Here is a 26,222-nt window from a genome sequence, read left to right on the forward strand (position 1 = left end):
TTGTGAAGATAAAATGGAAGCAGGGGAGCACTGACTGGTAAGATGGCTCTTTTTGTTTGTAAATATTTTTTAAACAGAGAGAGCAATTATAACAGCAGGTGAACATTGAAAGGCAAAAAACAAATCTATAAAAAGGCACATAGGGTAAGCACAGTTACACATGGGTCAAGTAACAAAATCCAAGCCATGGAAGAAAAAAGTTAGAATAAATGTCTTCACATACAAAAAAAAAAAAAAGTTAGTGTAATCTGATTATCAAGTCTAGTTCAAGATTTGCCAGGTTTGTGATGAGCGTTGTCTTGAAAATGATGTCTCCATTGCATATATAGTAAAGGAATGCCAAATTATATAAAAGCATATGGATGTCTTGTCAAATCTAAAATTATGCACAATTTTCTTCATTATAGCTACATTCCAGAGTGAGTGGTGCCAAGTGTTCAACAGTTAGATTTTGGGCTGCTTGCTTCCCATTGAGTTGCAAGTATTATCTGAGCTTTGAAGGGAATTTACAAGGCCAGTTCTTTTGGCAATATTGGTATCATCAAAAATATTCAGTAACATTAACTATGGACAGCGAGCAAAAGCTTTTTGCTTTTCTGCCAATCATTTCTGCCAAAATTAAAACTGAAAAATCTTGCGTAAGGTGGCACCTCAGAGTTACAGGCTCTTGTAACCCTACCTGGAGCTGCTGCTGGGGATCAAACCAGGGACCTTCGGCACTGAGAGCCAGTGGTGGTGCAGACAGTGGTTCGTGTCAGACTCAGACCTTGGGAAAGACAGGGGTTCAAAAATCCCCACTCATTAGCCATGAAGCTCACCTTGGGCCGGTCCTTGCCTCTCAGCCTGCCCTACCTCTCAGGATTGTGATGATGTGTGTGTGTGTGTGTGTGTGTGTGTGTGTGTGTGTGTGTGTGTGTGTGTGTGAAGAACCATGTACGGTACATCAGAATGAGAGGGAAAGGTGTAAAAGACAGACAGACAGAAAGCAAAGTAAAGCTTGCCACCAGGCCACTGAATGCTCCCTCTTTACTTTTCTAGATCTATGTATGTATGTATCTGTATGTATCTATGCGGCCCTGGCGGTCGGGGTGGGGTGGCTCTCGCGCGCGCCAGGCCCGGTCTCGCGAGAGGCGCGGGCAAGTTCTCGCGCGACTTGGCTGAGGTGGGCAGCCTCCTCCTCCTCCTCCGCCGCGGCAGCCCCCGGGATCCCGATCGCGGAAGGAAGGAAGGAAGGAGGGAGGGGAGGGAAGGGGAGGGAGGAAGCGCGCGCACGGCGGGGCGGGGGAGGAGCCGGAGCGCGATGGCTGCCGGGCGAGGGGGCCGCCGGCGGCAGCAGCAGCAGCAGCAGCAGCAGGCTCGGCGGCAGCGGGGGAGTCTCGAGAGGCAGGCGGCGGAGGAGGAGCAGCAGCAGCGGCGGCGGCCCCTGAGGCAGGGGCGGCGGGACGAGCAGCAGCTGGAGCGGCGCCGCGGCTTGGAAGGCTGGGCCTGGAGTAGCGGCGGCAGGTGGAGCTGCTGAGGGAGCCCTTCGGAAGCCGCCGGCCACACGCGGGGCAGGCCCGGCTGGGCGCCATGAGCCAAGGCAGCGGAAGCGGAGGAGGAGGCGGCGGCGGCGGCGGCGGGGAACCCGAGGCCAAAGCTCTCCACACCAAGAGGCTCTACCGGTGAGGGAGAAAGGCAGGGAGACCCCACCCCCATCCCCGGTTTATCCCCCTCGGAGGCCTCTTCCCCGCTCCCTCCCGCTGGGGATAGATACCTGGTCAAATGTTAATGTATCTATCCAACTATATCTGTGTGTCTACCGAGGTCACGGTGGCGGGCATGGTTCCCCCCCCCAGTCCGCTCATATTTCTAGCTCGCCCCGGGGCGCGGGGGGGGGTTAGGCGAGGGTGGTGGTGATTTGCCCGGTCCCAGGGCGGGTTACAAGAATTAAAACGCAATACTGGGACCCAAGGCTCTTTCTCACACACCCACCCCCCACGGTCGTGCCCCCCCCACTTTATCCTCTCGTGAGGTTGAAAGGGCGCAACTGGGTGGCCTAAGGTGCCCCCTTTCCCTCCCCCGTTTTATGTTCTCACCGACCCTGAGGAGGGAGGATAGGATGATCACCATTATTTATTAGCCACCTACCCAATATTATGACCTGGGGATCTTTCTCACACCCATCTCTTCATCCTCTAGCCCCCCCCCCCCCTTTGGGGTTTCTGAGAGAATAAGGGGGGTTAGGACCAATTCCCCACCTAAGGGCCCAGAGCAGGTTACACCTGTTTAAACCCAAGGATCTTTCTCATCCACCCACCCCTTATCTTTTATCTTCCTTTGCATTTCCCTTTGCAACTGGCCTGAGGTGGCCACCCCATTTTGTATTTTTAGTGACCCTGAGAGGGATTGTATAGGTGAGGGGAGCTGTAGAGGCCAAGGTGCCTTCTCACCCCACCTTTAATCCTCTTGCCTTCACCTTCCTTGCCTCTTTTGAATAGGTACCTGGTCAGTTTAATCTTAATGTATATAAGGCAGAACATTGCTATAATATATCTATTGGATGTCTGAGAGATGAATGTACAGCCCTGAACAGGAGGCTAGGTAAAAGTTGTTGTCATTGTTATTATTCTTATTACTCAAGTTATTGTGCACCTTTCACCAGGAGGTCCCAGGGCAGATTACAGCAATTTCAAATTCAGAAATTTAAAATAGTTAAAACTTATTTTGTATAGCTCAAGGTTCTTTCTAACCTCTCACATGCCCTTTATTGTCTTTGTTCCCCATGAGGTTAAAAGAGGACAACTGAATGACATAAGGTGCTCCCCCTCCTTCCCAGTTTTTTTTCCTGAACAATCCTTAAGTGAGGACTGAATGGTACTGAGGTGGAACAGGGTGACTGAATGACTCACGGTCCCCTCCCCATCTTCTGAGCAACCCTGTGAGGAAGCCTGAGCTGAAAATTTGCCAAATCCCTTCATCCCCATCTTATCCTCACTTGTGAAAGGGGTATGCTGTGAGAGAGAGGCCGGACCAAGGTCATCCAATGGCAGCAGGGATTTGTACCTGAGTCTCTCCCAGCCACCCATTTCTGCCCTGATCCCACAGATAGCTTTCTCTCTGATGGAGCTTGGCAAGGAGGAAGCTTTCCTTAAATTTGGCAAACTTATGGATCCGTTGTTCTTTTTTTTTCTCCACTGGGTGATAAGGAGGCATTTGCAATTATTTTATTTCACCTTGCTCTGTTTTTTTTTTAAAAAGGTCCAGCCCTGTCCTTTTTTTAAAATCCACCCTGACCCTATCAGCCAGTTTCTTCTTCCATTCCCTCTTAAGCAGAGTACGATGGGGCAGTAAGCCCAACGTCAAGAGTGTAAAGAAGTTGACAGTTTCTCCATCTCAACCTTTTTTTTGGGCAGGGCGGTAAAGGCAGGCACTCTTAAGACACCCTTAAGTGATTCTCTTCTGTGGCACTTAACAAAGCCCTGTCCGCTGCATCTGCCTATTTCCCTCCATCATAATTTTCAGAACGTTATATGGAGGCAGGTTACTTCACAGATGGATTATGGCAACTCTCATTGACTATTCCCAGGCCACTGCATGCAAGTTGAATGCTGGATGCACTGCTTCATAGCATATCACTTCAGAGTAAATAATTCTGTTCCTTTCTGTCCCCACCTCATCTGCTTTCCCTGTGGCTCCACATAGATTCTTCTGTCTCCTTCCTGACATTTTCTTAGACAGCAACCTGGATTTAGACCCTCCAGATGTTGCTGAACTACAACTTCCATCAGCCCTAGGCCAAGGACTGGGAATGTTGAGAGTTTTGAGTTCAGCAATGTCTGGAGGGCCAAGGGTTTTCCACATCTGGTTTAAGACAGAGTGACAAACCCATGAAGCAGATTAGGTCCACCAGTACTCATTTTCCTCCCCATAATAGTGCTGGATTGGGAGGAAATATTTAAAGCTCTTCATACTGCCCAACATGGTGATGGGGTGATCTGAAGCTCCATTGCAGTGCTGGGATGAAATTAGAGGTATAAACCTTGTCACCAGGTACTATGACAAGGATATGTGTTCTGTGTGTCTGCAGGTGTGAATGGTTTGTGAAAATGCTCATGAGAGAGTGGCACATGACCCTTGGAGTGTAAGGCAGCCTTTTTCAAGGTTAGCTTTCTATGGTTTAGGCATTTCCCTGCCACATCGTAGGTCATATAGCTGTCTTTTAGTGGAGGGCAGTGTGGAGTGAAGGAAGAAAACTGATGATGTAAGTGGTTTTTCTAAGGTGAGCCTGTGGTTGAGTTTGAATCCTTGGCCAAGTACAGCTGAGGCTTGAGATGCAAACAGCTTTCCCTGCCTTCTTCCCTACAGTCAGAATGCTTGTCATTGGCTTGTGTTCATGGAGCATGGTATGCACTGCCATTTTCGGGTCTTTTAATAGACTGAGGCATTAGACTTGCTTTCTGCCAATGAGCAAACCCAGCAGTAGGTATCAAAATGCGTCAGCGAGGTCCAGTGCCAACCTCTTAATACCCCAAAGTGGCACTGCTTTCAGTTATATTGAAAATATCAAGTAGTTGGAAGGTCAGTACTTCTTGGTAGTTGGAAGGTCAGTACTGTGAAGCCTTTAGGTTTGCTTAGAGAGTAAGGGGAAAGGGTGTGTTTGAAGCCTGGTGCTGAGCACCAGATGGCTAACTACTGCCCCAAATAGTCTTCACGAATTCCTTGCAGGTTTCTCCAGCTAACTTTCCTGCTTCAAGTTACCCTGCACAAAGTTGTGCTGTACAGTACGTGTCTTTCTCACTGTCAAGTGAGCCCAAGTCACACCCGGCTTCCCCCTAGCCAACCTTGCCTGTGTTTTGCTTCTATTGTGCAGTCCCCAAGCTCAAATTTTCCCTGTGTGGAATCTTGTTTGCAAAACGTCCTTCATTTTTTAAGGATGTGTACTGTGGGTCTATTAATGTGGACATGTTGCCTGCGTCCATGCCCATTTTTGGCCCAGGCTGCCCCACCCAGTACTGGCATGTGGCCCCTGGAAGGCTTCTCACCAGAGAATGGAGCCCACCCTTACATTACAGCCTTAGAACCACATGGTATTTGGCACCTGTGCAAGCTTTTAAATCTTGGAGTGGGACTTTCCTTCCAGAGCAGTGGCAGCAAGTTCAGAACTTGAGGGTAGTGGCTGCTTGGGAGTTGTTGCTTTATGGAAATAGCTTGTGTATAGACTACCCTTTGCACACACAAACATACCTAGAATGTGTGTGTGTGTTTATTGCCTGCCCTTCAACCTAAGGTTCCAGGGTGGGTTATAACATTAAAACCCAACAACTTGCAACCATAAAAATTGGTCCTAAAGTTGGTCCTAAAAACATACACCTCAAGGGGTTTGCTTCCAATATCTTCATCTGGAAGTATGGAGAGGTAGCTAACATTCTGTGGGAGCAAAGGAGAGAAAAACATGAGTGTACTCTCTAGTCAGGATTCAGCCACCGGCGGAGCTATGGACTTTCTCCATCAGTGGAGACTAGCCTGTCAAATGCGGCTATTCTTTCTTCCTAACAGGTATAGACTCTGAAAGGGTGGCTCTGTTAGATTCTTGTCTGAAAACAGTCTGGTTACACCGTGACCGACTTATTATGCTACAAGCATTTGTGGACTAGAGCCCACTGTCAGATACATTTTCAGCTGCTGCTGATGTGGATTGACGGCCAGGGAGTAGCAAGTGACATGCTAGGTCAGGCCTGACTTCCTCCATGCAGCTGAATTCTGAGGGATGCTTGGAGAAAGGAACAAGCACCTGGACTGGCTGCGCATTGCTTAAAACTGGAGGCTTGCCTCTTGCAGTAAGGGTAAACACAGTGACCAAAGGTAACTAGCCAGGTGGTGTGGCTATTGCACCCCAGAATTTTATCTGCAGAACTTGCAATTTTGCAAGTGCCACATGCTGTTCATTCTGCATTTGTGAGGAGTCGTTCCTTTTGTGTGGCTGCACTGGTGCTCTGGAACTCCCTGCCAATTGACATTAAGCCGGCACCCTCACAATACTATTTTAGACACCTGTTGAAAATGTTTCTGTTTCAGCAGGCTTGTCCAGACACATGATTTGGTTACACCTGTTTTTAAACTTGTTTTAGTGTGTTTAAATGTTTTCAGATGCTTTAAAATGTTTTAAATGTGCTTTTATTTTATCACAGTACAGTATTATTTTGTCACCCATGTATCTTGATTGGGTGAACAAGTTTTAAGAAACCAAGGAAAGGAGGAAGATCATGGCAATACAGAATTCCCATGCAGCTCTCAAAGTTGTGTCTTCCTTATGTTAATACTTGCTGTCCTTTTGTGTCTCTTGTAGAGCTGTGGTAGAAGCCGTGCATAGACTGGATCTCATTCTTGGAAACAAGGCAGCTTATCAAGAAGTTTTTAAACCAGAGAACATCAGCCTGAGAAACAAGTAAGCAAGCTGAGTCTCTCTTTATTTTTTTTTAAACTTTTGTAGTTCACTTAGAGGCATGGTCTTGAAGGCACAAGATCTACCCTTGCTGGAACTAAGCAGGTATGGAAGGGATGCTTTGCATAGACTTGTGCACACTGCCTTCAATGTCATGGAAGAGAGCGGATATAAAAGGAATAAAAAAATACTTGCGGAAGCTTAATATTAGTGATATGATATATATGCCTGCCTTTTATCAGGCCAGTGGATTATTCAGTGCAGGATATTGCTTTGTTCTGCAGCAGATTTCAAACTTGTGGTCAGAGCTGTTGCTTTACACATAATGTTGTTTGGGAACACCCTTGCAGAAAATTTTCCCCATAATAAAGTTTACCTAGCCTATTCACCCGCACATACCTTTGTTAATTACGTGACACAGCAGTAGCCTGAAAAAACGGTGGGTGGTGGGTGTACAAGGTGCTTGTGCATTTGGGAGTTCAGCGGAGCTTGCACAGAAGAAGCTTCCAAGCAGACTGTGCTCCAGCTCTCCCAGTTTTAAAAAGCTATCTTGCCTGGAGACAGTGACCAGGCAGTCTGGAAGCTAGACTGACTGCCACCATGTCCTGCTTTTTCCTTGGCTATTTAGTTGCGTCAACTATGTGGGGCTTCTTTTTGTAGTATAAAAAGTATTTTATTGCTTTTTCACTTATACATTTTTTTAAAAAATAGAATAAACTACAGCAATACTAGTTAGTTTGTCATTTCTCAGGGGAAATGCCATAAGAGCAGCTTAAAGTTGGAACTGCTACTTAAAACAGATTTATACTGCATATTAAAGTTTCTAGTGCAGTAAGTCCCTCCAGATGTTTCTATGGGTTGAGGAGGTTGTCTTGAATGATTGCCATGTCTCATATGGGATGCCAGGTGTTGTAAAAAGTAAAGGGTTCATCTGGCCTCTGGCTGCCCTACCCTGACATTTTGTGTTAAGTTGTATTTTGTTAAGCTGTATTGTGCCCTTGACTCAGATTGCAGGATGCAGTGGAAGATGGGTGGCTTCAGACTGCACATCTTTTTGTTCTGCTGGGAAGGGATCATAGTTTAAGTGGCTGTTTTTGCTAAGTTGAAGGCTAACCCCCCTCTCTTTTGCCCACTCTCCAATTTCCTGCTCTAGGTTACGTGAACTATGTGTGAAGCTGATGTTCTTGCACCCAGTGGATTATGGGAGGAAAGCAGAAGAGCTGCTATGGAGGAAAGTTTACTATGAAGTCATTCAGCTCATTAAAACAAACAAAAAGGCAAGCTGTCTCTGAACCTTTTTTAAAAAAGCATTTTAAAATTGAAAATAAAAAATAATAATGTACCCCTGCTTTCCCCAGCCTGGAAGCATAGTGCAGATGTAAACAGTAATAGCAAAGTTCCTACAAGACCTGAAGTGGAGAGAGACTGAAAGTTGCTAATATCAGTATGAAGGAAAATGTTAACACAACCGTATACTGCGTAATATGGCAGGTGCAGCTTGTCCTGTTATCTTTCTTTGTGTACTGGATGAATGGCCACCAGTCCATCATAAAAGTTGGTGGGATGTTTGTTTGCTTTTTGGCCACATGATGTTTTTGCGTCAGTTTTTCAGAAAGTGTTATGTCCCAAATTTCGTTTCCCCCTTGATTTTTGCATTTAAACCACTGGTTCTGAAACTTTTGGCCCCCCTCCCTCTTGATTCCATAAATTCACCCCCAGTGCCCCGTATCATATAAAAAACATTCAAAGTAGCAGTTTGCACAACCCATTCAGGAAGATAATAACACAATCATATTCAAAACCGCAACGATTAAATGCACATTTATTCAAAATCCAATTAAAACTATGTAGCTTAATTCACCAAAATGGATGAACTTCATTCAGTGATACCAGCTTTTCAAAGACTGATAGTCATTTACACTTCCAGTGCCCCCATGCTGCCCCCTTGCATCTTAGTGCTCCCCCTAGGTAATCCGCCCTGGGGGCACTGTCGCCTATTTTGGGAACCACGGATTTGAACCCTTTGCTTCTAGCTACCAATATTCCTGCTTCCATTAATAAGTAAACAATTAAATGTTTGTACTCAACCCTTGGTTGTCTCCACTGAATATGCTCAACATTGCTATTTCAATGGGTTTCTTTTAAAAAGGTTTCCCCAGTATTCTATTTTTACAAATACCTCATCCCATGACTCAGATCTCATCCTTGATCTTGTTGTTCGAACATGTAAAGGCAGCAACATAAAGTGGATGGCTACTTCTCTTGTGGGGTCACAGTGGTGGTTCTTAAGCTGCCTGCAGCCTTGGCTGCAGATTACACAGAGCAACACCCCACATGACCCCTGGTTCTCCTGACTTTCTTCTTCCTTGCTTCAGGTTTGTGGAGTGAATAGTGCATAGATATGGCTATGGCCATGGAAGCCTAATTAAGGAGGCAACGGACGGTGTACTTGCATGCAAAACTCCTTTTGTCTGCAGCATGCAGAGGAAGGCTAACTTTTGAGTTGGTGATTGCTCCTTATTATCAGCTGAGGGGAGAGAACAGCACCAACGACTGCCCCAAATCCCCTTCCGTTGACTTAAGGGAGGGTGCAGCTGTTCACAAGCCCACCATTGGAGAATAGCGGAGTTGTACTTGCTTTCCAAAGCGTAAAAGCCGTAAACTGACTTTTCACCAGCAAAGTGGCCCTCAGGCTGGCACAGCTCATCCGTGGTAGGGAGACTACAAGTAGCAAAATGCCAGTGGCAGCCTACACATTGCAAGTTCTACAGAAGAGGGGTGGCATAGAGTGGCCAGAAAAAGAAGAGTTTTCTGCCAAACTTAGCTATGTCTTTGTCTACCTTTTGAGAACAGGGAGGGGGATGAAGGTGATGATGAAGCAACTGGGGATGTGTTCTAACTTTATTTTCCCCTCCCCTCTTCTTTTTGCTCCCCACCCCACAGCACATTCACAGTCGCAGCACCCTAGAGTGTGCCTACCGGACTCACCTTATTGCTGGCATCGGCTTTTACCAACACCTTCTTCTCTATATCCAGTCTCATTATCAGTTAGAGCTGCAGGGCTGTATTGACTGGACACATGTTACGGATCCTCTGATAGGTCAGTATCCAGATGCTGACATATGTTTTATTTACCATTCATTTATTGCATTTGTACCCCTACCTTTCACCCCAAGGTAACATCCGTGATTTTCTTCCATCTCATTGAATACCCACAACAACCCTGTGAGGTGGGGTAGGCCAAGAGGCAGTGAGTGGCCCAAGGTCACCCAGTGAGCATCATGGTCTAGTGGGGAATTGAACCCTGGTAATGGAGGCAAATTTAAAAGCCAAAGCTATAATTTCAATGGGCATACACTACATTTCGCCAGAGAGGGGATGGTTGCAACCACTTGAGCCGTATGGCTCCTAGGATGGCCGAGTGTCCTACTTTACAGGGGGGCAGTTCTCTGTTTGAAGGAGCATGCAGTCCAAGTCCAGTTTGCTCTGAGAAGAGCAAGTGGGGGTGGTTGTGGGGAACTTTGAAATACCTTGTCTGCAGTTTGAGCAGGCACACATTATATTTAAATGATGGCAATGAGCTTGATGGCCAACTTGAAGCCCTGCTCTTCCAGGTCGTAGTCCAGCACTCTAACCACTACTCCACACAGGCTCTCTATTCTAAGAACATTTTATTCAATGCAATCATTACTCAAATCATCTGCACTTACCCATTTACTTATGTAACGGAAAAGCTCAGTATCTGAGATGTCCCTCCCACTGCAAACTTTGCACAAACCTTACAAAAACGATGAGAGCACCCAGCTTTTAAGAACAAGGGTGGAGGCCTTGTCTAGTGTCTACCTTTTAGCGTGGCAGGAACCACCTCTGGGATGCCCTCCACTCCGTAACATACACATGACGTCATAGTCATAGGGAAGCTGGGAGCCATTGAACTTGGGACCTTCTGCATGCCAAGCATGTGTTCTGCTGCTAATCTTTGCCCCTCCCTATATCCAAGGTGGTTTGAGTATCCTGGCCATGTTGAGCACTTACGATGGTCTTATTTGACTGGACTGTTGCAGCATTTTAACATACATTTGGGCAAGACAATCAGAATTCAGAAATTTGTAGATGACTGACTCCTTGAAAAAAGGGAGTCCATACTGAAAAGTGTTATGCTTAAATCTAGGAATGTGAAAAATACGAGGTAAGGGGTTGTTTTGTATAGAATTGTGTTGTGAGTTTTGCATTTCTAATAGGGCTTACATAATTCACTTCTTTCGTTTAAACACGTATGAGTCTTATCCATCTGTTAAATGGGGTTTACAAAATGGCATCTGGGTTGGTTTTTACAGCTTTGCTCTTGGTGTAATTAATCTTGATTGCATTATAAGCTGCTGAGTTCTCAGTAAATCACATAACATAGAATTTTCTAGATCGTTTGTGAAGGATCTGGTTTTGCAGAGGCGTTTGGGGGAGGAGTGTGATCTGATGGCCAGATGAGTCCTTTGACCTCTGTGAGATGGCTAGAAACGGCTTTTTTGTTCATTTGGACATGCTCAGTTCTTGACTGGTGGGAGTCTATCACTTTCTTGATGGCTGCCTTCCAGAATGATGCACTGAGAGACTTGTGTCCTTGGCAACCATCGCTGTGAGAATCCCATTAATACTGCTGCAGAACTTAAGCCCTCAGAATGCCTTCTAATCCACATTTAAGATTGTGTAGCTTTTGACACATTAATTGCACTTTGAAATCTTACCTGGGTTGCTATTGTGGTGGGGGCAGAACTAAAATCCATAGTTGTGGGGCTTAATGTATGTCCAGAGTATGTATGGATGTCGTTTTTGTTCCAAACATTACTTAGAGTACTCTAGTACAGAAATTAAGGGGACCTTTTTGTATTGCATGTTGTTCTCCAGCCTTTGCCAACCTGGTGTCGCCCAGATGTTCTGGATTACAAACTCAGCTGGCTCCAGCCAGTGGAACTAAAACATCTGGTGCACAGCAGGTTGCTGAAGGCTGTTTTGCTTTCATGGCTATTGGAAACGGGTGGTGGCCAGCATAGGACTGAATCCCCACCCCCTTGACCACATGAGGTCATCTCTGCCCCCCTGAGGCTGTTCAAGCTTTTTACTTTTCCAAAAATAAAAGCAGAGGCTTTCAGGAGATCATAATCTGCAGTTTGTGTGGTCTATTTGTGGAACAAGCTGAGCCATATGAGCAAAGGCAAACATGGTGGTTCTGGTGCGGGCAGACTCTCCACCATCAGTTTAGAGCCCCAGCTGCCTTGTTCTTGAGCAGTGCTCAGCCCAGGTTGCCGTATTCCTTGTGTCTTCCATAGGCTGCAAGAAGCCTGTATCTGCATCGGAGAAGGAGATGGAATGGGCGCAGATGGCCTGCCACCGGTGTCTGGTTTACCTGGGGGATTTAGGTGAGTGCTAACAGTGGAAATTGGGCTGCTGCTCTGGCCCAGTGAATCCACAGTTTTCTTGCATTGCAAAGGGAAAGCAGACTCCATTCATTAAAGGTAAAGGTAAAGGTACCCCTGCCCGTACGGGCCAGTCGTGTCCGACTCTAGGGTTGTGTGCCCATCTCACTTAAGAGGCTGGGGGCCAGCGCTGTCCAGAGACACTTCCGGGTCACGTGGCCAGCGTGACAAGCTGCATCTGGCGAGCCAGCGCAGCGCACAGAAATGCCGTTTACCTTCCCGCCAGTAAGCGGTCCCTATTTATCTACTTGCACCCGGGGGTGCTTTCGAACTGCTAGGTTGGCAGGCACTGGGACCGAGCAACGGGAGCGCACCCCGCCGCAGGGATTCGAACCGCCGACCTTTCGAACCGCCGACCTTTCGGCAAGTCCTAGGCACTGAGGCTTTTACCCACAGTGCCACCCGCGTCCCGACTCCATTCATTACCAACTAGCAAAGCCCTAAATGGCTTCGGACTGTCTCATCAAAAGCCCCTTTAATAATTCCCTATGTGAACTCTGTGTAGATGACAAGGATGTGTTAATGATATTCCGTGCTTGTCTTTTGGCATTTTTCCTTTACCTACGCTTAAGACTCTTCCAGGATTCCCCCCTCCAAGTTCTGGGGTTTGGGAACCAGAGTTATCCTAGTACAGTAGTACCTCGTGTTAAGAACTTTGTTTCAGGATGAGAAAAGAAATTGTGCTCTGGCGGCGCGGCAGCAGCAGGAGGCCCCTTAGCTAAAGTGGTGCTTCAGGTTAAGAACAGTTTCAGGTTAAGAACAGACCTCCGGAACGAATTAAGTACTTAACCCGAGGTACCACTGTAGAGTTGGAGGCATTTATGTTGTGTTTTTAGATATTGCATTGGACTTTGGTAACTTCAAGAGGATTGTGAAAAGTTATTTAAACTTTCCAACTGCCCAGAGATGTGAATTTGTTTCATTTATTGAATAAAGCCTCACTATTTCACTTGCCCGTAAGGCCTCCCAGATGGTTTTGTCACATTGTGCTGCAATTCTACACCTTTTCTTACTGCAATCCATAAGTCTCTTGTGTGTGCTTCTTCCTCATCAGCTCGATATCAGAACGAATTAGCAGGTGTGGACACAGAATTGCTGGCCGAGAGATTTTACTATCAAGCCCTTTCTGTTGCACCACAAATTGGTAAGTGTTTAGTCCATGTCTTATGATCCTTCCCCCAGATTTGTCTACCAGGCAATTTTGTCTTCAAGTTACTAGCCCATTGGAATGTTTGCCAGCCTGCTCACAATTAAGATGGTCAGTATTTGTAAACTACTGCCCTGCCTCGGGCTGCTCTTGGCTCTTGTTGGAGGCAATGGAGCAAGGGATTCTTTGACAGATCTGAGCTAAATCAGGCCTGTGATGGTAATCTCCCAAGCTGAAAGCAATGTGCGTGTATCATGTACATGCACACTGTCCTTCCTGTGTGTTGTCCGCTGAGAGAAACCCCCAGTACTCAACAGCTTCAGGACTTTCCCCACATGGTTTGTGGAAGCATCTCAGGCCCACCCAGCCCGTCAACCATGGATGTGGGAGAACGACAGCATCGCTATGTGCCTCCATGACTTCTCTCCCTGGATTCAGAGGGCCGTGGTGGAGTTGGCAGTAACCTTTCCCACTGTTGCAGCTATTTTCTCTTTCTGGTTACTCTGGACAGGAAGGTGGTGGAGAACCCCTTGCCTCTGTCTCTCAGCCAGCACAACAAGAAGTCACTTAATTGGCAGAGCGAACATTGCCAGTCCATCAGCCAATTTTTATGTATTTAAAAATGTGTCCCTCGCTTTTTGAAGAACTGTTTCCACAAAGCAACTTCCTGTGTCCAATAAAAAACAGTTCCACAGTTCAAACAATGTTCTTGGGTCTGTGGAAGCTCAGCCTGTGTGGATCTGGCCTGTAAAATCTTGATGACAGCTGTAAGACCAGGCTGCACAGATGATTTGAAAGCTGTTTTGGCTGCTTCCAGGGCTTTAGACACAGCCTGGCCATAAAGGGAAGGGGGCTGAAGGATTCATGCTTTGCAGGATCAGTTATCAAGCTCCCACTCCCTGTCCCTTCTGGGTTCCTCTTAAGTTCTACCTTCTAGCTGCTCAAATGGTGGAAATGACTGGATATGCCTGTCTGGAAGGAGCCCATCTCCTCTGGTCCTTTATGGGTTCTAACACAATCTCTTATGCAGTCTCTTACCTCTTAGTTCCTGCAAAGTAAGGAAGAGCAGCCCCTTGTACTTGCAAAAAGGCCATGGGTTGTATGTATGTATGTATGTATGTATGTATGTATGTATGTATGAAATTTCTATGCCACCCTTCATCTGAGGATCACAGGGCAGTTTACAATATAAAACAGAAAATTGCATACCATAGTAACAAACAAAAACAGACACCCCACGAGTGTATGAGTAAACCCATTGAAATCAGTGGGTTAAGCTGATCGTGCCCACTGATTTCACTGGGACTGTTCTGAATATGACTTGGTCAGGTACAGCTGCAGATTCTAGGTGGGATTCTAGGGTTTTTTGTTGTTCTTGGGAGATTTGGACAAGCACATATGGAGCTGACTCACTTCTGCCCTTTTGGGACAGGTATGCCTTTTAACCAGCTGGGGACCCTGGCGGGGAGCAACTACTACAACGTGGAAGCCACCTACTGCTACCTGCGCTGGTGAGTGTGCCTCCCAAGGAGAGTGAGTCCACCTGTTGCTTTGGGGCAGAGAGGACTTTTCACTGTGCAGTGTATATCGCCTGTTGACTTTCTTGCTCTGTGCATAGCTGGAATGTGGTTCCCATAGCTGCCTAACCTGACTGCCTGGATGCTGGTTGCTCTGTTACAAGTGCACCTGCAGCCTGTGCCCTTGGGCTGTCAGTCCTTGAAAAGCAGCTAAAAATAAATCAATCCCAGGAACTTGTGAGCGGGGTTCTGTGTAGCTTGCAAGTCGGTTTTAGGCACCAGATTCCACAGAATTTCTGCTTTCATTATTTTTAAAATACATTGTAAACTTCAAGTGAGAGATGAGTAAGTCTCCCCAAAGAGGCCTGCCAACTCAGAAGATTCCATCATTGCTAGTATGTCTAGTGCTGTCACCTCTCCAGATCTAAGTTGGTTCCAATATTGTACAAATGGGGTTCATTTTTTTGTTTTGGAAATGTGCTTGTTGATCGAGTCTTTCCACGCCACAAATGCTGGAGCTTGTAGGCCTGCTCAGAAGCATAATGTCCCTTCCTTCCTAGACCTTTTAAAAGCAAAATTATAGCCGTTTCTGGTGGCTTTTCCTCTTCCCCTCTCAAGCTGTTTGTTACCACGTTCCTGAAAAGGTGGGAAGACCTCATTCATACTCTGAACCCTGTGGCATGCATAGGAGCTTCAGTGGAGAGGCAAGGCATTCTGTCGTTTGGTTATTTATTTATTACATTTATAGCCCACATTTCGTTCAGTCAGCTCAAGGTGGCGTACATAGTTCTCCTCCCACCCACCCACCCCCAATTTATCCTCACAATGCTATGAGGTAGGTTAGGCTGAGAGTGAGTGACTGGCCTGAGGTCACCCAGTGAGCTTCATGGCTGAGTGGTGATTTCAACCCTCGTCTCTCCAGTCCTAGTCTTACACTCTAACCTCTATATCACACTTGCTCTCTTAATTTGTGTAGTCGGAGAGAGTCCTGTTTCTGACTGTTTCTCTACAAAGAAGAGAGAATCCCACGCTTTTCTTTCAGAACTCTGTGGAAGAGGGTGACTATGCTAGACGGGGTGGGAAAGTTATCCTAGTTGATGGGTATGTGAAGCTCTGTGACTAAAAAACATGAGAGACTCTGCCTCTCTCGTGTTACATTTTAGATACATACCCAAAAGCTGTGTGTGTGAGAGAGGTGTTGGTAATTTTGTCAAATGAACAGGCACGTTAATGAGAGAGGATTAGCTGAGGTTTGCTCAGTGGCAAACATGGGTTCTTGCTCTGGAATGGTGTGAATCAGCCTGCATGCTTGGGTGTGTGAGTGATGCTTGACGAAGTGACTAAAACCAGAGGGGACACTGAATGAGATTTCTAGTGGTTGACAGGGGAGTGCTGTACCTTGGGTTTATTGTGAAGGGAAGGAGTCTGACCTCACAGGGCTTGCACCTTCTCCCATTTCTGGCACAGCCACAAATAGGAATTTTGAAGCTTCTGTTTTCAGTTCAGTGCAGTTAGTCATGTTGCCTGAACTTGGCAAACTATTATTAATTATGGTTTGTTTGAAACAAACCAGCTTAAAACTCTAGTTTGTGCCAGCAAGCCATGGTTATGATTAGCCACAGTTTAGGCATCGAATACAATGCTAAGCTGTTTAACTGAAACCAGAAGTGAAAATTTCTGAACTTCTGCTTTGATGCCAGGAGGAAGGAAATGTCATTCTTAACAAAATATGACATCTGGATGCAGCCAAGGACTTGCAGAGCTTTGCTCAAAGTCTCACAAGTGTAAAACTAGTTAAGTGAAACAAGCAAAGAAGTGCAAACTTGCTTGATTTCAGTAAATTCTACAGGTGGCAAAATTCTGCTCTTTTGACCTTGTCAAGTGTAACCCGCTGCTTGTTTGGGGTTTTACTGAGAATTTAACATTTCTGCTTTTGGGGTTTTGTGCCTGTTTAGTATCCAGTCTGAAGTGTCCTTTGAAGGTGCTTATGGGAATCTCAAACGCCTGTATGATAAGGCGGCCAAAATGTATCACCAGCTGAAGAAATGTGAAACCAGGAAACTGTCACCCAGCAAAAAGAGGTAAGGACGTAATGTGGTTCAGTCCTGCGGTGAGCAAATCTCAAAATCTGTCCAGTGTTCTGGTAGACATGTCCAGAGGTAGAGTGTTATCCAGCCTCTGTGAACATTACCTAATTCCATAGAGAAACACCTGTGACTGACCCCAGCGGGATGACATGCCAATGAGCACATGTAACCCCCCCCCAAATTTATTGGTTCGATGGATTGTGATGGTTTTCTAATAGTCATCTGGAGTTAACACCTGCAATTTGAGCCTTAAGGGGGAAGGGAAGGAGGGACACACCATTTGTGTGGTGCTGCATGTGAGAATTGAAATGCAAGTGGATGAGGCAGTGCAGGCTGTTTGGGTGTGCAAAGGTGTGTTACTGCCGTCTTGTTTACCATAACAGCCTATTTCATGGATGGGGAAAGTGATGCAGAGAGAAATGTCTGGTTCAAGGCCAGCCTGAGCTGAGGTTTATATGCAACACCTTGGCCGGTCCAAGTCTGGCCCTACTAAATTTTAGGAATGGGTTTTCTCAGTATTAAGAACGTGAGGGGTTATGAGAGATGGAAAACCCTGGCTTTGTGCAATTGAGGCTTATTCAGCATTAGGACTCTCACAACTTGTCTTTCCTGACTGCTCTTCAGTTGAGGCTCCAGTGCCCTTTGGTGAGTGAAGTGGTCCTTTGCCAAAGCTGCTGCTGCTGTTTGGATTCTCCTCCCTCCTGTTCCAAATTGGAGAATGTGCCTGTCACATACTAATATTGGCTGTGCCTGAAATTTCCTTTGCCTTTGTGGTGCTAGCTGCATAGCTGTAGGACTTCTTCAGAGTCTTAAGAAAGCATTATATTACTAGGGGTGAAAATGACCAAATCATGAGAAAGAGAAGGAACAGTCCAGATTCTGTGCCGAGCAAAGTGAACTCTGCAATCTGTAGAAAATAAGTAGCTTGAGTAGATTTGCCACAGTTCCCCATTTTGCACAGATGCCTTCTCCTTTGCTGAACTTACTTTGTTTCTAGTAGTCTGGGGGGGTGGAGCTAGAGCTGTTGGGCACTAAGGCCTTATCTGAAACCACAGAAAAATCTTCCATGACTACCTTCTTGGGATAATTGTGCCCTTCCTCCTCTCTTTCCCTCTCCCAACTCCACCCCCCCCCCCGCAGGTGCAAAGACATTAAGAGGTTACTGGTGAGTTTCATGTACTTGCAGAGCCTCCTTCAGCCAAAGAGCAGGTGAGTCTTCTGCGTCTTTATTCTTACTGTGCTGTTTTGTTAACTCCTGGTAGATTATGTAGCTGAAGCAAAGCACTTTTGCATTGGGATAATATACTGGTCCAAACAATCTCAAGGGCATTGGAATAACTTCCCATGAGGGGAAGGAGAATTCCTTGCTCCAACACTCTTCTGCATTTTTGTCATGGATTGACAGCATTGCCTTTTTACCAGTTGAGAGTCTCCCACCACTAGGGAGGATGCATCACCCTTGGCCCTTGAGAAGGGCCATAGCTCAGCAGTAGAGCATCTGCTTTGCATGCCAAAGGTCCTGGGTTCAGTCCCAAGTAGGGTTGGAAAAGACTTTCTGTCTGAAACCCTGGAGAGCCACTGCTGGTCAGTGTAGACAACACTGATCTAGATTGACCAGTGGTCCAACTTAATATAAGGCAGCTTCTTAAGTTCATTATTTGTTGGGTGAGTCTAAAGCACCTTGGGGAGAATGTGCCCCTCAGATCAAGTATCGGGGTTGCCTGGTTCTTAGCTACCCTCTCATTGGCTCGGCCTCTACAGATGAGGACTCTTAAGATAGCTCATTAAGGGGGTTGTATAACCACTGTGGTTGCCTAGGGTTTGGAGAGGCTTGACCTGTTTCAGCTGCTTGCACCTCCTGTTTGCTGTGGGACAATCCTCTGTGGCTCATCTCTCCTTGTCACCCACCTCTCAGTTCTGCAGACTCTGAGCTGACGTCTCTCTGCCAGTCGGTACTGGAGGATTTCAACCTCTGCCTCTTCTACTTGCCCTCTTCGCCCAACACGAGCTCTGCCAACGACGACGAAGAGGAGTGCGAGAATGGCTACTCCTTCCTGCCGGACCTCCTCATCTTCCGGATGGTCATTGTCTGTCTGATGAGCGTCCACAGCCTCAAGAGGGCAGGTGAGCAGCATGGCTGTGTGTGGTGTGTCCTCCTCTTGCAGACTTGGTGTGCAAGTTTTAAGCTGCCCTGTCGGCCTCTCCTTATAATATGATTGGTTGAACTGAGCTAGCATCTCTCAAACTCTTCCTGTTTCCAGAACAGCAGCAAAGATGAGGTGGTTCAGCATCCACTTCATAAAACACAGTCATTGACTGCTGGGCTCAGGTGCTCACAGATTAAATCTGGGATCGAAGCATTTTCATTTCATTTCACTTTTCATAGAATCATAGAGTTCATAGACTCAAAGAGTCTGGGTATTTAGTATATCATTAGCATTAGCATTTATTAAATTTGTTAGTTTCTTTTTTGCCATAGCAATTTGAAGCAACTTGCAAAAAAACCCCATATACTTTAAAACTAGGATGGGATAATATGTTAAAACATCCCACTCTCTTTAAAAGGCCATAGATTGTTCAAAGCCAAAGGCCTGGTTAAAAAGGAGTGTTTTTGCCTGGCGACTGAAGGCTATGTAATGATGACACCAAGTGATCCTTCCCAGGGAGAGCATTTCACAAACAGGGAGCCAACACTGAAAAGGCCTGATCACAAGTTGCCACCCTCCAGACCCTGCTGTGGAAGGGGGCACATGATATATGCAAGTGGCTGAATGGAGTTCTTAGTTTTGTTGCAGAAAGGATTTTAAAATCTCTGAATAACAGTGAGTTGACAAGAATTTTAATTTTGATCGCAAAAAGCCTGCAGTTTGGGTGCCTGCAGTTGAATATAGGTAAATGCATAATTATGGAGTTTGCTCCCCCATGGATGCTGCAGGCACTGTTTTTCCCATTCAGTTGCCAGCTCCCCTTGATGCTGATGCTGCCTCATCTCTCTCCTTACAGGCTCCAAGCAGTATAGTGCAGCCATTGCATTCACACTGGCCCTCTTTTCGCACCTCATCAACCACGTCAATATTCGCCTGCAAGCAGAGCTGGAAGAAGGCGAGAATCCAGTTCCAGCCTTTCGGAATGATGGCACAGGTGAGGGCTGCAAGAAGGGTTATGTTTGCCCATTCTAAAATCCTTGCCTTCCATCTTCCACGCTGCGTTCTGCTCTTGTGACGAGGCAGGCAGTGGTGAAAATAATCTGGTTAACAGTTATTTACTTTTCCAAGGGGATCCTGGGAAGTTCTTTGGGGACAGTCTGTAAGAACTTGAAAACGGCCCTGCTGGATCAGACCAAAGGCCTGTCTGGCTCAGCACCTTGTTTACAGAGTGGCCAGCCAAATACCTATAGGGAGCAGGGAAATAGGACCCAACCCCAACGGAAGATAGTAATCGAAGCCAGTGATAGCCTTCTTCATGCATTTGTCCAAACCCCTTTTAAAGCCATCCAAGTTGGGGGTCATCACTAGATCTATGGGAGTGAAACCTTAATTTAACTTACGTTCTCTGTGCAGAAGTCTTTCCTTTTGCCTGTCATGAATCTCCCACCATTCAGCTTCACTGGAGGAAGATAATAACACAATACTGTGGTACCTTGGTTGTCAAACTTAATCCGTTCTGGGAATCTGTTAGGCTTCCAGAACCATTCAAAAACCAAGGCACAGCTTCCAGTTGGCTGCAGGAGCTTCCTGCACTCAGTCGGAAGCCATGGAAGCCGTGTCAGACGTTCGGCTTGTGAAAAACGTTCACAAACCAGAGCACTCACTTCTGAGTTCGCGGTGTTCGGTAGCCAATTTGTTTGGGAGCCAATCCGTTTGACAACCAAGGTACCACTGTAAAACTATAAACAGCAAGAATGAATTCCACAGTTATTCAAAATTCAGTTAAAACTATTTAGTTTAATTAATTCAACAAAATGCATGAACTTTATCCAGTGAGACCAGCTTTCCAAAAATCTGACAGTTATTTACATCTCCAGCGCCCCATTCCATCTCTTGCCCCTTTGCCCCCTCCTCCCAGGTAATCCCACCGCCCCCCAGGAGTGTCAACTTTGTGAACCACTGGTATAAACAGTAGTCAAGCCAGTTTGCGTATCTTAAGAGTTTCCAAAAATGTGTGTTCGGCTGCTCTTTTGCAGAGGATCTGGAGGCCCGGGAATCCTTGAACTCCATTGAGAGAGAAGCCGAAGGGGACATGGCCAACCACCGACCCAGCGAGGAGCAGCGGAAGAGCGAGAGCAAGAAGGGCAAGAAATACTCACGCCTCTCCTGCCTGCGCCGTCGCCGCCACGTCCAGAAGGTGGACGAGAGCGACCTGAGCGAGGGCTTTGACTCCGACTCCAGCCCAGATTCCACCAAAGGGAGTGACGGCTCAGAGAGCGGCTCAGAGAAGAGCGACGAGGAGGCCGAGGCGGCTTTTGACGTGGAGACCGACTCGGACATGAACAGCCAGGAGTCACGCTCGGACCTGGAAGACATGGAGGATGAGCCAGACGCCGAGGGGGGCAGCCAAGCCAAGGGCATGAAGAACGGCGCCCCGGAGGCTTTGGACTCTGCGGAAGGGGATGTTGGCAGGCTGGTGGACTTGAAAAGCCCTGGCGTTGCCAAGACTGAGCCCCTGCTGGAGCCTCCTGTGGCCAACGGGCCAGGCTTGCTGGGCGCCAGTGATGCCAGTATAGCCAGCAACCTCCAGGCCATGTCCACGCAGCTCTTCCAGACCAAACGCTGCTTCCGACTGGCCCCCACTTTCAGCAACGTCCTCCTCAAACCAAACTGTGAGCTGCCTGCCCCGAAAGAGGTGACAGACAGCAAGCCATGTGTCAATGGGGACGTGGAGAAGTCCAAAATGACTGAGCAAGGTGAGAGAGAGAGAGAGAGAGAGAGAGAGAGAGAGCATGCACGCTAGATTGGAAAGGAGATCCCTTCCATGAATGGAGAAAAGGGTGTGTGAGCAGAAGTCGGGTGGAAAGACCTTAGGATTTTGTGGAGGGTGATTTGTAGGTGAGATGTGGCTGGCACAGATCCCGGTCACCAACCCAGAGGTGTAAGTGGGGAAGGGGGCAAGTTGAGAACTCCTTTGATATCCGTTTCCAGGCCAGCATTAGCTACGCGCCCCCAAAATATTGCTGTCTTAAAGTGGGGTGACAAACCTGTCTTCTAACCTTTGACATTATGTCCCCATCTGCACTATACAGTCAAAGCAGCAGCATATCACAGTCGTGGCTTATTCCTCCTAAGAATCCCAGAAGTGTAATATGTTAAGGGTGCTAAGAGTTAATTGGAGGTCCCTTTTCCTCCCTACAGAGCTGCAATTCCCAGAGTTCCTTGAGAAAAGGGATTGATTGTTAAACCGCTCTGGGACTTGTAACTTTGTGAAGGGAATAGGGGTCTCCTAACAACTCTCAGCACCTTCAACAAACCTCATTTCCCAAGATTATTTGGGGGAAGCCATGACTCTTTAAAGTGGTATGGTGCTGCTTTAAATTTATACTGCAGATGGGGGCAGAAGCGTGGCAGAAAGGAAGTTGAGGCAGGGTGGTGTACTAAATTGTGCACTAATTCTCCTTCTCCACCATCCCTACTCGTAGGGAGTGATTTTCTTTTCTGTGAAGGTGCCAGCTACTGCTTTTCATCACCTCTAGATTAAAACTTGATAAAACCTCTTGATTCCCAGGGGCCAAAGAAAAAGCACTTGGCAGGATAGGTGGGTGTCTCTCCTCTGGAGGGGAATTGCATTTTCCAATCTGCACTCCTTGTTTAATTAAGTTCCTTGTTTTTAACGATCCGTTTGTCTTGTCCAAGACGATGTTTCTGAGTCGGAAGAGAGCGTCTCTAGTAGTAAATCCTGCAGGAACGAGCGTTCTCTCCAGGAGAAGCTGGAGATCATCACCAACGAGGGGTTGCTGCCGACTGTCAAAGTATTTCTGGACTGGCTGAGAACCAACACTGATCTCATCATCATGTGTGCACAGGTAGGGAGGGGTAATGGGGGAGAATCCCACTTAAACGACTTCTTCAGCTTACACCTCTGGGCTGGTGAATGAGCCTCTATCTCATGCACTCAACCACTGCAGTTGGCAGCCTGTATAAAGCAGTTTGCCATTAACTGCTAAAAGTAGAAGTAACTGATAAAAGCAGTGGTTCCCAAAGTGGGTAGTACCAGCCCTGGTGGGGCACTGGGATTACTGGTGGGTGTGTGTGTGTGTGTGTGTGTGTGTGCGTGCGTGCATGCATGCATGCATGTGCGCTAAAAGGCAAGGGGCTCTGGAAGTGTAAATGACCCACAGTTCTGATATTTATCAGATAAATCGTAGGGAAAAGGATGGGATTTCAAGTAATGTCAAACTAATGTGAGGGTGACAGACCCATGCCTTCAAATACACACTTCATGTAATCCTTGTGATTTAAAGTAGCAAGGGGAGCTGTGAACCCTTCCCTCCCAGGTAAATTTCTCCCAGCTGAGCTCTATTCCACACTCAAAGCCAAGCTGGGGAAGAAAGGGACTGTGGGTGGGTGGGAGAGGTTGAGTGTTCCAGTGCCCTATTCTTGCCCCATTTCTACCTTAAATCTACACACACCCACACACCCTCTTGCGCTTTATTTCAAGGGCAGACCTTCATGGGCCCCCTGCTCTCAGCTGTAGTTTGGGCCTGAGGGCATCCCATTTTATCCTTGCGCTGACTTTGTGTGGTAGGTTAGGCTGGGAGGTGGTAGCAGCTGGCCAGTCTGAGCAAGGGCTTGAACCTGGATCTCTGGCCCAAGTCCTAATATTCACCACATGCTCAACTTGCATTTGTTTGTGGTGCTTTTTCCCTCCTCCAGAGTTCTCAGAGTTTATGGAACAGACTTTCTGTCCTTCTGAACCTGCTTCCTTCAGCTGGAGACCTTCAGGACTCAGGTAACTTTTAGAAGAAATTTCCTTTTCTTATGTCCCCCCCCCCCCCCATCCCCGACACTCGAACTTCAACTTCCTGTGCAGTTCAGGCACTCTTGCTAGTTTCCTGGGTCTTTTTCGTGCTTTACACCTAGTTTTTCTGCTGTTTTTAAGTGGGGAGAGATGGTGGGAAGTCTAGTCACACAGAGTGACTTCTTTGAACCTGGAACCTTCAGTTTGCAGTCTCCACCATCTCTTGGTGAACCAGGGAATGTCCCTTGCTGGAAACCCTTGGAGACCTACTGTCCCAATCTGCATAGACAATACCTGAGCTTGGTAGACTTCTTACGTTCTTCTGGAATTCCATTGCTTAGTTCCAGAAGAACTGGAAAAGTCTACAAAGCTCATGTGCTATGCAGTGGAGTAAGCACAAAGCCCCTTTCTGTGGGAGCAGCTTCCCCCAGTTCCACCTTCAAGGCCACACTTGGTTACCTGATGGTGGCTTGTCTGGATTCAGAGAGGGAAGCTTCTGCTGAGGTCTTCTGCTGAGGTCTTCTGATCCTCATGAAAAGAATCAGAATCGTAGAATTGTAGAGTTGGAAGGGATCTCAAGGGGTATCTAACCCAATGTCCTTCAATGCACAAATAACAGGTGCAGAGTCCCTGGCAGATGTCCCCATCCCCAACCTCTGTTCAAAAACCTTCAATGATGGAGAGTCCACCAGCTTCCAAGATTGTCCATTCCACCATTGAATAGCACTTACTGTCAGAGCTGGTCATGATATAGAAATGTAATGAGCCACTTTACACAGTGTCAAGTTACTCATCTAGCCTAGTGCTGTCTACCTTCATCTGGCAACAGTCTCTGTGTGTGTGTGTTTGTTACCCATCCCTACCTGGAGGAGATGCTGAGGATCGATCTGGGAAACCACCTACACACAGAGCATTTGGTCTTCCACTGAGCTACAACCCAGTTCTTCCAAGGAGACACAAGCGTCCCAGGCTGGGAGCATCTTCCCCCTTTGGGCTTTCTGCAAGGCCGACTCCCGTGTGTGGTGGAGCTAGCACCGCGAGGAGTTGTGGAAGTTCCAGTTTTAGACTAGACGTGCCCTTGAGGACTAGCGTTCTGTGTGACTTTCTAGTTGCTCCTTCTGCCCCTGTGACCCAGAAATATAAAGCCGCCCTTCTGTCCCCTCCCCTCCCCACTGCTGATGCGCAGGGCTGTTCCTCTGCAACGAGGTGAAGAGCATGCTGCCTGGGTGTGAGCTGCCAGACTTGCCTGCCTGCCTGCTGCTCCCAGAGGACACAGCCCTCCGCAACCTTCCCCCGCTGAAGAACGCGCACAAGAGGTTCAACTTCGATCAGGACAGGCCTCTCCTTGCAGAAGTGGAGGAGGTAAGAGGCTGGTTTTGGTCCTGGATTTCAGAAGTAATGGGAGGCTTCTGGACTGGGGGGGAAGCAAGGAGAGTGAGGGCAAGTAGAACATTTGCTCCAAGACTTCAGGGGTGGGGAACCTCTAGCTCACAGGCCAGTCCTGTCCCACCAAAGGAGCCCAGTTTGATGCGCAAAGCTATTTTCCCAAACCACGCCCACCTGTCAGTCAGCTGGTGTCGCTGGGTGGGGTTTGATCCTTCTGGCCTAGGAGCTCTTTGCAGGGAGCAGGGCTGAACATTCCCTTTGATCCTTTGCAGCAAGAGGTCAGCCGGCTTGTTCCATCCTGTAGCCTTTCAGGTGTTCAGGAAGGAAGCTTTTGCTTTGCTTTATTGTGTGTGAGCTCCCATCTCGGCCTCAAGTGGACGTGCTCCCTGCCCTCCCCACCCACTTTCCTCCACTTTCTTCATTACAGTCCGTGGTTCGCATCTGTTGCATCCGGAGTTTTGGACACTTCATCACCCAACTGCAAGGCAGCATCCTTCAGTTCAACCCAGAGGTTGGGATCTTCATCAGCATCGCTCAGTCGGAGCAGGACGGCTTGCTCCAGCAGGCCCAGGCCCAGTTCCGCATGGTGAGCTTTTCCAGGGTGGGCTGGGGGGGGGGATAGTGGGACAGAACAAACATGTTCCAGTGAAGAGCAAGGCTTGATAGCCATACAGGGACCTCCTCTTGCATTCCCTGTCTTGTCACATGCCTGTGCATTGCACAGCTCTTCTCTTCCATATGTGAGTTTATGTCACCGGTGAAGCCTGAGAAAATATCAGAAAACGCATGGGAAGCATCTGATGGAGTTTCAGGGGTGATGTGGAAGTGAGTGGCTGAGAAAAGACTTGTAGTAGCCAATTTTCTAGTCCTCCACTTAGCACGTTCTTTGCCCATAAAAAAAAAGGTCTAGGGAAAGTGTAAAAATACTTTACAGTGTTATTTCTGTGGCTGTCAGCAAAAAAGAAGGGTCCTTTAGACTGTTTACAGTCTACATTTCAACCAGGGGGTGGGGGATATCCAGGGAGAGTATTCAGAGCATGCAATTTTATACAGTACTGTTTATATTGTATTGCATATTTAGGCCTTTGTGACCTTACAGTAGATTTATTTCTTATATTTATATGCCACCACCTCCTCCAAGGAGCTCAAGGGGCTGTACATGGTTCTCTCCCTGCTCCCCATTTTATCCTCAAAACAATCCCTGTGAAGGTAGGGTAGGCTGAGAGGCAGTGACTGGCCCAA

The 26,222-nt window shown here is 47.2% G+C and overlaps 1 protein-coding gene across 1 annotated transcript in view; it reads left to right on the forward strand.

Moving 5' to 3' along the window:
• Positions 1 to 1,301: 1,301 nt before the first annotated feature.
• SMG5 (SMG5 nonsense mediated mRNA decay factor) overlaps positions 1,302 to 26,222 on the forward strand; it is a 33,387-nt gene continuing 8,466 nt past the window's right edge. Inside the window, exons 1-16 of the mRNA XM_081842897.1 lie at positions 1,302 to 1,661; positions 6,326 to 6,424; positions 7,575 to 7,698; positions 9,365 to 9,521; positions 11,746 to 11,835; positions 12,947 to 13,036; positions 14,472 to 14,550; positions 16,512 to 16,637; positions 17,784 to 17,852; positions 18,559 to 18,767; positions 19,647 to 19,784; positions 20,827 to 21,546; positions 22,490 to 22,659; positions 23,510 to 23,585; positions 24,781 to 24,956; positions 25,408 to 25,566. Coding sequence (XP_081699023.1) covers positions 1,570 to 1,661; positions 6,326 to 6,424; positions 7,575 to 7,698; positions 9,365 to 9,521; positions 11,746 to 11,835; positions 12,947 to 13,036; positions 14,472 to 14,550; positions 16,512 to 16,637; positions 17,784 to 17,852; positions 18,559 to 18,767; positions 19,647 to 19,784; positions 20,827 to 21,546; positions 22,490 to 22,659; positions 23,510 to 23,585; positions 24,781 to 24,956; positions 25,408 to 25,566 — 2,574 coding nt within the window. The 5' untranslated portion in view covers positions 1,302 to 1,569. The remainder of the gene's footprint in view (positions 1,662 to 6,325; positions 6,425 to 7,574; positions 7,699 to 9,364; positions 9,522 to 11,745; positions 11,836 to 12,946; positions 13,037 to 14,471; positions 14,551 to 16,511; positions 16,638 to 17,783; positions 17,853 to 18,558; positions 18,768 to 19,646; positions 19,785 to 20,826; positions 21,547 to 22,489; positions 22,660 to 23,509; positions 23,586 to 24,780; positions 24,957 to 25,407; positions 25,567 to 26,222) is intronic.

The sequence above is a fragment of the Podarcis erhardii genome (assembly GCF_964252035.2).
Source record: "Podarcis erhardii genome assembly, chromosome: 15".
In the NCBI taxonomy this organism is placed as follows: domain Eukaryota; kingdom Metazoa; phylum Chordata; class Lepidosauria; order Squamata; family Lacertidae; genus Podarcis; species Podarcis erhardii.